Genomic DNA, 11,140 nt, shown 5'->3' with positions numbered 1-11,140 from the left:
TGTTTCCAATTGCGTTGGAAAGTAGACATCCAGGGCTTTCCAGAAATATATAATAGTCCATACTTTGCACAAGGATAGATGATGTAAACTGGCGTTTAACGCTAGTTCTCTGCCCAATTCTGGCGTCCAGCGCCAGAAAAGGATCAAAAGCTGGAGTTGAACGCCCAAACTGGCACAAAATCTGGCGTTCAACTCCACAAATGGCCTCTGCACGTGGATTGCTTAATTCTCAGCCCCAACACACACCAAGTGGGCCCCAGAAGTGGATCTCTGCATCATCCATCATAGTTTATTACTGCATAACAAGTAACCTTTAATTTATGCTCTCTTGGTTATTCGCAATTCAACTGATAAACATAATTGACTTCCTGACTAAGGTTTACAAGATAACCATAGATTGCTTCAAACCAACAATCTCCGTGGGATTCGACCCTTACTCACGTAAGGTATTACTTGGACGACCCAGTGCACTTGCTGGTTAGTGGTACGAGTTGTGAAAAGTGTGATTCATAATTCGTGCACCAACCTCCCTAGTCATTAATGCTCAGAGCCTTGGACCTTGCTCTTTATTTTTTTTTTTTTGCTGTTTCTTTTGCTTCAAGGATTAAGCTTTCACTAACTTCAGAGAATTCATAATAGTTCTCTAAATTCCTATTCCTTATACATCAACATCCCTTGATTCAAATTCAAATATGCACTATTCATGTCATGCATTCATAATCACAAAGAATACCACCATAATTAAGTAATTAAGACTACTCTTTGTTATAAACTATATTTCTCATGCAATACATCTTTTTCTTCTTTTATTTTTCTTTTGAATTCAAGATCAGTGAGTAATACATGAGACACTTTCAGAATTAAAAGCAAATAACAGAATAAAAATAGCAAATCAAACTAGAACCTAGAAATTGAAATAACAAAGGATCATGCAATAACTAAGACAAAACAGCAGAAAATAGGAACCTAACATAGTAATGGCAAAATAATATAGGAAGTGAAAAGAACTAACCTGATGAGGATCTCTCTCCTCTGGCTGTGATCTGTTTGGTCTTCTCAAGCGATTATAATCCTGTCTCAGCTGATAAATCTCCTGGCGCTAAGAGTCCTGAGCTGCTCTCATCTCATCAAGGGTGGTGATGAGGTGCTCCCAACGGCTATTTTGTGTCACCCTCATCTCCTCAATAGATGTAGTGTACTATTGCCAGCGGCTATCCTGCGTGATCCTCATCTGCTCAATGGAGGATGTGAGCTGCTGCCAATATTCTTGAGATGAAAAGTAGTGTCCCTGAGGCAGTGGTGGATGGTCCTATTGAGCTTCTTCTTCAGCTTGTTCTATTCTGGGGAGCCTCTGGTATTCTCTGACCAGTTCCATAGTCTTCTTCGTGATAAGTCTCTCGACTGGAATAGGGAAGTCATTCTCTATCTTTACCCTGGCGACCTCATAGAGATGGTAGATGAGATGTGGGAAGCCCAACCTGGCATTCTTAACGGTGTTGGAGGCGACGTGATAGAATTGCTGAGCAATAACGTCCTCCACTTCCACTATCTCTCCCCTTATGATGCAGTTAATCATAATGGCCCAGTCTACAGTGCATCAGACCGGTTGCTAGTGGGCATGATAGATCTCCGGATAAAATCTAGCCATCCCCTAGCCAAAGGACTCAAGTCACTCCTCTTGAGATGGCACGGGTTTCCCTCTGTGCCCAATCTCCACTGGGTCTCTGGGATGCATATATCAGCGAGCACTTGTTCCAATTGCTAATCTCTATTTACCCTCTCATTGTAGCATCAAAGTGTGGGCGCATTTTGTGGTAATCGGAGGGTCTGTCGGATAATCTCTGGACTAAAATCAATGATTCTTCCCCTCACAAAGCTTCTGTGGTTCTTTTTATTAACTCTAGAGACATCTTTGTATGTGATCAACAGATTCCCATAAAATTTCTGAATCATCAATTGTCCGACCTCCGTATGCGGATTACATAGGAACTGCCATCCTCGTCTCTGAATCCGGTACCGAATTTTTGGATACTCATCCGGTTGGAGTGCAAATCGCACTTTCGGTAGTACAAGCCTCTTGCTAGTAACCTCAAAGAAATGATCTTCATGCAATTTAGAGCGAAATCTCCGTGCATCATGAGAACCGATGGCCGGTTCCTTTCCTTTTCTCTCTTTGGAGGGTTGAGTGGTATTTGGTGTTATGAAATTAACAGAAGAAAACAAGCAAAGCGACAACACCAAACTTAAAATTTTTCCTCGTCCCCGAGCAAATTAAAAAAGTACAAAGGCAAAGATAGAGGAGAGAGAGAGAGAAAAAATTGGAAAAGAAGAAAATAAAATTTAATACTAAAATTTTCTTTTCTGTTTTTTTTTTTATGAAATAGAAGAAAACAGAAAGGGATTAAGGAAGGAGGAGCGGCTGGACAGAATGGGGTTGGGGTTGGTGAGGAGGGGGGTACGGTTAGGTTGAGGTGAAGGTTTAGGGGTTATTATAGTTGTGGTGGACAAGGGAATGGGGGAGGCTTTTTGATCTTCGAAGAGGGTGGGGGAAGGGCTATGGTGGTGGGTATAGAATGAGGGAATGAAGTGTTGTGTGATGTGGTCTAAAGAGTGTGGGTTAATAGGGAGTGGGGGGGGGTTTATATAGGAAGTGGGGTGAAGGAGGGAGGGGTCAAGGGTGTGGGGGGGTCAAGGGGTTGGGGAGTGGGAATATTGTCGGGGCTTGGGAGTGGAGAGTTGTTCATAGATTGGGTTTGGGGGAAGGAAAAATAATCTTTGGAAAAAAGGGGTGTTGCAGGAGCCAAGAGGGTCTTGGTCAAGGGGGGTCACGGGTTGGGAAGGATTTATGGGGAATATTGGTAAGTGACAAAGGGGGGAGGATCCGGTCAGGGGTGGGGACCAGATGAAAAGGGATTCTGATTTGGAATATGAGATTTGCTTTTATTATTAGCCAAATCAAAGTAGCTGGCGCCAAACTTTGAAAAGCTGAAGTTTGGCGCCGTGTTGCCCAAAAACAATGCTTCCTCCTGGCGCCAAACTTGGTGCAGCCTAAGTTTGGCGTCACCCCTATCTTTTTTTTTTTTTGTAAGAACTCTCAAGTCAAACGCTAGGGGAGCCAAGTTTGGCGTCCCCTTGGCAGAAAGTGTAGGCCTTGTGATTTCTTATGGTAGCGCCAAACTCCAAGAACTCCAAGTTTGGCGCCACCCTCCTCCAAATTTCTCCTATTGTGTTGCCTGTGGCACTAGACTTGGAATTTCCCAAGTTTGGCACCACCCTTCCAGAGTTGTTTTCCCTTGTATGCGCCTCATGTGGTGCCAAACTTGGATATCACAAGTTTGGCGCCACCTAATCCAAAATAAATGTCTCCAGGGTGGTCAAAATTTCTTCTAAGTGTACCGATTCTTGTTCTAAATATTCTGCATGATCAAAACACACATAAAAGAAAGGAAAAACAGTAGAAACTCAAAGAAAATCAAATAAATAACAAAATCAAAACAACAGAAAACAAACTAAGGATACGAAAATATTGGGTTGCCTCCCGACAAGCGCTTCTTTAACGTCACTAGCTTGACGGTTAGTTCTGCTAGTTCAGCAGATGAATGGACCTTTGGCGATCAATCTCGCCTCCAAGATAGTGCTTCAACCTCTAGCCATTAACTGTAAACTTTCTGTCAGAATTCTCTTCTTGAATTTCTACATGACCATACGGTGATGCTCTGGTAACCACAAACGGTCCTGAGTTCAAAATTTGGGAATGTCGCGTATGCGGACCATCTTTGCGTACGCGAGAGTACTCGGACAGAAACATTTGATCATGTCCCGTGCTACTTCCGTGTACGCAATAATGCGGATTTTCAAAAAGTTTATATGTTGCAGAAATTCATTTTTTCAACCTAACTTTGAACTTTTATAATATTTTATATGAAAATTATTTTCTAACCATTCTTAAACCATTGGAAAGATCATTGAATAAATTTTCATAAAAATCTAATTTCGTTGAATTTTTAACTTCGAGGACCAAGTTACGACCCGCCGAAGTTGGCTAAAAATCTGTTTTCACCAATTTCTCATAATTCTTCAATTTCATAAATTTTCAATTCAATTCAATCCTAAACCATTCCAAAAAGCATTTTTACACATCCCAAACACTCGCTCATCAATCCTCAACTATTTCAATCCTAAATCAATCCACTTAGAACTTATTCAACACATTCTGTCAACTATATCCATATTCATCAACAACATACAACATTCATATATTCAAACCCCCCATCAATCAACAATCAATCATCTCATTCTCACACAATAATTTACACCACTTACCTCAACTTACCACATAGGGGATTCTTCATCCTATCACGGCCTCTGGCCCAATTTACACCAATCACAATATTCATACATCCAATTCTCAATTAAAACTTCAACATACATGCTCATTTTCATGCAACATAACACCAACATATTTCACAATATTCAATTGCAACCATATTACATAGCACTTCTCAATTCATCAAAAACTATTTTCACTCTCAATTTCACGCCAAAACACATCAACGAACTCAATACTTATACTAACCATTATTCAACTATATCAACAATTAATTCCATTCAACTTATCCTAGGGGCAAGTAATCTAGGTTTTTACATAACCTTACATAATGCCTACTCGAAACTACCACCTGTATATTAATGTTGCAATTCCAAGCTTCCAAGCTCTCCCTTCCAAGATTCCACCAAGCCAAGCTCCCAATCACCCAATCTAACATCATATTATACAATTTGACATAATATTAAAACTAGAATTTTCATAAATTGATAAATCAAGAGGAAAAAAGGGTTTCTTATCTTTACTCATTGAAATTGGTGATGGATACCACCAAGAACATAGGCTAGAGAATTCCTATAACATTAAAATCACCAAAAATTCTCAATACCCAAACAAAAAATGCGATTTCAAATGAGAAACTAGAGTTGAGATTTCGAGTTACTCACCAAACTAATCAAATAAAATTGAAGAGGAGGAGACAAGCTTCACGTGGCCGTAAACAGTGCGGTGATCGGAGCTCCGGAGCAAAAGTTATGGGCAATTGAAGTTGAAGGAAATTATGATTTCATCCTCTTTTCTCTCTTCTCTCATTTTCGTGTCTCTCTCACTAAATGGGGCATGGGAAAAAATGAGCTGAATTATTGAAGTGTAAGGCTTATAAGCCTTGGGTTTGGGCCCCGTGTCGCCCAATTTCATTTTCTTAGCTCGTTGGCCCAATTTTGTACCAAAACCTTTAAGATAAGCATTTTAATTCGCACGCTAAATATTTTTATTTTTTCAAATTATAAATGTTAATTCTCTAATCTTTTTTCGCTTTCATTTAATTTATTTATTAATTGTCACCTAATTATTTAATATTTTGCTGGGTCTTACAATAATCATAAAAATCAAAACTTTTAGAGACAGAAAGTTTAAAACTTATTAAAGATTGTACTAATTACTCTTGCTTATAATCTTGAAAAATTTTGACATATTATATGCTAAAATTGGGCTTAACCACCATTAAAGATTCTCTCAAATTCAACCAACCTCATACCATTTATTCTACCATTCTCCAACCTCAATTTAAATATCAATTTACATCATTCATTCTCATGCACAAAGCCATAAACTCAACACAATAATCAATCACTTAATTCCTTTTATTGAAATCAAAACCACACATTTATAGCTCATCGAGTCTTTGTCAAAATAACCATATTCAATTCTTCAATTTTAAACCAACCCAACATGATTAATTATGATTCAACTTGCACAATCATAAATATCAAAATAGATTCATCATTTTATAACACAATATTCTCAGCAAAAACCAACCATAAAACTCAACCAAATTCAAGTCTAAGTTATACTCATCTATTTTACCCTTATCTTCCTCTAACTTTTTGTCAATAACTAACCAAATATCAAGTTTATCTCATTCTTTATAAAATTTTTCAATCCTTAAGATAATAATTAACTAGCCTTTTAAACTTTAATTAATTAAATCTCTTTTCAAGTTAACTTTAATTACTCTATTTATTCTTTTGATTGTTAACCAAATCAAACAAGTTAACTTATCCCTAGACCTCATAAATTAACATAACCATACAATCTTTGATCAACCAAACTTTCAAACTAACTTCAACTCCATTTTAAGTTTAAGACTCTTCCAAAACATAATTCTTTAATTAGAAAATCAAATTAATCTCCAAGACAAAGTCTCTTGTCTTTATGAAAACACAACAATTGTCATTATCTTCATTATTCAATTCTATTCAAGACTTATAAAATTTTTGACAGAATCTCTCCTAAAATTCGGATATTTTCACCCTTCAAGGGTTCCATCTGACTCAAATCACTCTTAAATCCTTTTCAACCATTTCAAACACTAAACAATTTCTCAACATCAATATATATATTTTCTTATCTTAATTTATTTTTAAGTTATTAAATTTTTACACTTAGGACAACAAACAAGTTGTTCAGATCCTATCCAACCACTAAGAAGTTTCAAGTATTGTTACTAATTAATTTTATTATTACAGCATTTAAACCCTTTTTAAAAAGTCACAATAGATTTGCATGCATTATCAAAAATATTTAAACTCTTCAAGCATTATTTTCAACTTCTTCAACCTTTCATTGTTTCAGTTTTTCACACGTCTCTTTTTAGAAAGACACAATAGATTTGCATGCATTATAAAAAATATTTGATGATTTTTTTAAAAATAATTGTGTACAATATTTATGAATTTTTTTATACTTTTTTATTTGAGTTTTTATTTTTTTATTTTTTTATTTTGTGATATTGGTAGTAGCTAATAGCTAGACTCTTCCACTTTTATTTGTTGATAAGATTTTTATAAATAATTTTTGTGTAAAATGTTAGAAATCTTAGCTTATGATTATGTTATGATTTCTTTTGTTTAATAAATATGTTTAAATTTTTGATATTTTTGTTGTTGTTTGTTTGTTCAGGAGGAGATCATCAAGCTATTTTAATGAAAAATTAAAGAAGAAGCAGAGAGGTTGATGGATTAGTTGGGAATGAAGAAAAACTAGGATAATAAAAGACATAATGATAATATATGGTGGTTGTGATTATTGTGAAGAGAAAGGATAATGAAAAAAGTGTTGGATGTGTTGTGGTAAAAGTATTGTAAGTGAAAATGTTCATAGAAATGTTATAAATAAATTAAAAGGTTAAAAAAAAAATTTACTTTCATTTCTCGCAAAAGGCACATCACCACCCAATGCCATTTTGAGGCATTGCTCCATCCTATATACCATAAGCACATTTTTTGGCAGCTGTTCCATAGTTCGAAGACATTTTTTGTGGTTTATTTTTCTTTCTCTCATTTGTGCACTACTCTTAAGTCTATAAGAAAAAAGACCGCAAGTAACAAAAAAACTTTCGGACCAAACCATAAATTTTTGGTTTTTGGTCTTGGAGCTAGAACCTACATGTTAATCTTTTTGTGGTTATAGATCAATAAATTACCACAGATAACTAAATAAAGCCCAATAAAGTATCCACCAAAAAGGCCCAGGAAAGCCCGAATGATTGGTGAATTTAATTTTGTGGGCGCGGTGGCTGAGGCATGTGATGTAGTGGCAAAGATATTTGCCTCAAATGAAGCCACACCAAGTTCGAATCTTAGTGTAGTTGCTAGGTTTGCGGCTGTGAGTGTGTTGTATGAACAAAAAAAAAAAAAAAGAATTTTGTGAGCGCGTATATCCTCGTTAGCAGTGACAGGTTTGCAATCTGTTGAGTTGTCTGAATCAATCCGTCACGCCGTTTCTCAATCCCAGCGGATGGAAATGGATGACTTTGCTCAATCAACTGAAAGTCACTGATCTTCATTCATTCCAATCTTTTCCATGCGTTTGCGCTTTGCCAACTCACACTCTCTCACACACACCCCCCTTTTTTAAAACAAACTCCTCACATTAACAGCCACACCCTCTTCACACATTCTCAACTCTCTCAACAAACACACGCAAACATCCTCGTACTCTCTCTCTCTCTCTCTCTCTCTCGCAATGGCCGATTCTAATTCCAAGGATGTTGCCTACTCTGTATCAGGTGATCCCGCTCAATCACTCTTGTTACTCCCTTATTCATCACAACTAGTTCATATACGTATGTACATAGTTTTCGAGTTTCGACCATCTAATTAATATACAAAATGGACTCCCCAGTTTGAGTTTACATGTTGATTTTTGTATAAACTTGTGATTCCAATACCAACAAGCAATCCTTATTGCGTGATTCGTAATTTCATATACGTTGATCTTACTTTTGCTGTTTATTTATTTAGGTCAAATGGTGTTTAATTGTTCAGGACTTAGAGGGTCTCTCTTTTTTTTTTTTATATATAATTGCAAGTTTTGGTTCTGGTTTCAACTTCTATTGTTAGTAATGTCGGTAGATTTGATTTTTATGTTTAAGATTACAAAAAGAAAAAACAAATGAATGGGGAAACCAGATGAGCAAATTTTTATTTAGCTATGAATTCAGAGAAAAAAGAATGAGCTATTTATCACTTTATGCGTAGAATTCATTGCAAATTTTGTTACTACATGAGCAATATGTGAAGTTTATAACAAATTCCCTAACTTTTGGATGGCTTTGTTATGATGTTTTCTGCTATCAGTTAAGGAAGAAGTTGATGCTAAAGTGCATTCTGAGAAGTCAACTTGTCATCATCATCGTAATCATAGCAGGGAAACTCATGGAGTGAATAATTGCATCGATGAAAACACGTCTTTGGATGATGTGAAGGCTCCAAATTTGTTTGAGAGAGCAAAGGAGGAGTTTCAAGCACTTGCTCAACTGTTCCATCAAAAGAAAGAGGCCCATGCTCATGATACAGGGTTTTCATTTTTCAAACCTTTCCTCGTTGTCTTACCATCTTTTTGTTTTCAGTTCATAATTGACTTCTTTTCTGCTGAGAGACTCTGATTTCTTGTTTTTGTGTTGTAGGGATGGAAATCAAATAGCTGAGTCAAAATTCAAACATGAAATCCCAAACTCTCCATCAGGTACATCACAAAATATGTGGGAAATGTTATCTTTTCCTTTGGTCATTTGGAGATTGTATAGATGAAAGAGAAATGCATTCTTTGAATTAGTGGTTGGTGAATGGTGACAACTAATATAAATGGTCTCATTAATTTTGCTTATTTGATTCTAGAGTTTTACTATGCAAAGTCATTTCTTTGTTTTAACAATGTTTTGGGAATCTTTCATATAGGAGAACAGTAGGGCCTATCAATTTATTATACGTTCTTGTTCCAATTCTTTGGATGCCTTAGTTATCTTGTCCAGGGATTATACGAATTTTCTGTTATATGTCTTGTTACTATGGACTACTAGATTTGATTTGTATGCTCTATCAATGTAATAAAATTTTATACAGATATCTAAATTATGTACTATGACGTCGACAAAAATGTCTGAAAATTAGTTTCATGCCCTTATAAAGGCTTTCCAATCTAGAGTTGCTGGTTTATATAAAAATAATAACATAGTTAAGGGTCAAAAATTTTGTTGCTTAGATGGTTATGAGCTATATTTTCTAATAGCAGAAAAGAAGGCAAAGTCATCATCAGCAAACCTTATAGCAAGAACTAAGAAAGAGATCAAAGCCATCATACACAATAATAAGTCAAAGCACCATCATCATCACAAAGAAACTCATGGAAGAAATGATGATATTGACGAGAATACCCCTGCCAATGAGGTCAAGGGTCCAAATGTATTTGGAAGGGTAAAAGAGGAATTTGAAGCTGTTTTGCAAGCAATACTTCCTAAGAAAGGAAGTTGATGATGAATCAGATAAACAGTAAATACATGTTTGTAACTTTGTAGTGTATCAATACATAACTGTCAATATGACAATATATACCAGATGTAAATCTTTGTCCACACCCCTAAGATATTTACTTTTTTGGGAAAAAGGTGCTAATATGGTTTTTTTTTTTAAATATTTTTCATCATTATTGAAGCTTGAAGAATAGTAGTTAACATTTTTACCTTGCTCATCATAAGAAATATTATTGTGTGAACTTCTTGTTATGGACAGTTATGGTTCTAATCTTTATCCACATATAGTTTACACATAAAGTTGAGTCTTTTACATGAGTACATGGAATACTTGAACACATTGGAGGTATTTATTTTTCTGAAATGAAATTCAATTTGGATTGTGAAAAAAAATATTTATTTTTTATTTTTTTAAAAATATATTATAATTAAAAAAAGTTATTTCGTATTTAGATTAGCTTTTTAAAAAGAACTTTTAGGTATTAAATTTCTTTTTTTGCTTTTACGTTTTTCTTAAACAAAGTACTATTCAAATTCAGAAAAAAGACATTTTTTTAATAAAAGTGTATTTTTTACAAAAGGTATTTAAATATATTTAAAATAAAAAAAAATATTTTTCACTGACAGAAGCCAATTCAAATAAAACTAAGTGTGTATTTGGATTTTAGTTTGTAAACGGGAGTATGCATAAAATTGATTTTGCAAACTTGATTCTCATAAAAAGTAAGTTTGTGTTAAAGTAATTTATGTTTGGTAATCTTTATATCAAAATGGATTATAGTAAAGTAAATATTGTTTGGATTACACTACTCAAAATTACTTTTAGATAAAAAATTACTAAAATAGACATCAAGTTAAATAAATTTTTGAGAAAATTTCACTCCCCTCCCCTGCAAAATGCTAAAATGACACTTCTCTCCCCTCAATTTTATAAATGTACATTCTCCTCCCTTTTAACTTTTAAAAAGCCTCAACTTTAATCCATTTTAAATTTTTTGTGTTAACTAATATTAATTTTATCCATTTTTTAAGAAAAAATAAATTATTTTTTAAAAAAATATCCATTACCAAATATTTTATTTTTTATCATTAAATTTTGCTTATCAAAATACCCTTTTAATAAATTATTTTTTCTAAGATACCTACCCTTCAATAATTTTTTAATTATTAAATTGTGATTTCACCAAAATTTTTTTAACAATTATTTTTATACTTTATTATTAATTTTTATATTAATATATATTATTTTAACATTAAATAAAAAATCTTATCACTGTTAATAT

The 11,140-nt window shown here is 34.3% G+C and overlaps 1 protein-coding gene across 2 annotated transcripts; it reads left to right on the top strand.

Moving 5' to 3' along the window:
- LOC107630394 lies at positions 7,643-10,157 on the top strand. Of its 2 annotated transcripts, none has more exons than XM_016333501.2 (4): positions 7,643-8,114; positions 8,686-8,905; positions 9,015-9,073; positions 9,620-10,157. In XM_016333501.2, exons 1-4 carry the CDS (start codon positions 8,072-8,074, stop codon positions 9,856-9,858), a joined length of 561 nt encoding a protein of 186 aa, XP_016188987.1. In that variant the 5' UTR covers positions 7,643-8,071; the 3' UTR covers positions 9,859-10,157. The 2 variants fall into 2 exon arrangements, with proteins under 2 accessions (XP_016188987.1, XP_016188986.1); XM_016333500.2 differs by having other exon boundaries at positions 9,617-10,157.

This window comes from Arachis ipaensis, chromosome B03 (genome assembly GCF_000816755.2).
Source record: "Arachis ipaensis cultivar K30076 chromosome B03, Araip1.1, whole genome shotgun sequence".
NCBI classification, from domain to species: domain Eukaryota; kingdom Viridiplantae; phylum Streptophyta; class Magnoliopsida; order Fabales; family Fabaceae; genus Arachis; species Arachis ipaensis.
This window is presented reverse-complemented; position numbering and strand designations above follow the sequence as displayed.

Excerpts from the sequence above, each read along its gene's own strand:
- LOC107630394 (XM_016333500.2), top strand. The coding sequence starts at position 8,072 with ATGGCCGATTCTAATTCCAAGGATGTTGCCTACTCTGTATCAG. Across the intron at positions 8,115-8,685 it reads TGTTGCCTACTCTGTATCAG|TTAAGGAAGAAGTTGATGCT; the intron begins GTGATCCCGCTC and ends TTCTGCTATCAG. Across the intron at positions 9,074-9,616 it reads AATCCCAAACTCTCCATCAG|CAGAAAAGAAGGCAAAGTCA; the intron begins GTACATCACAAA and ends ATTTTCTAATAG.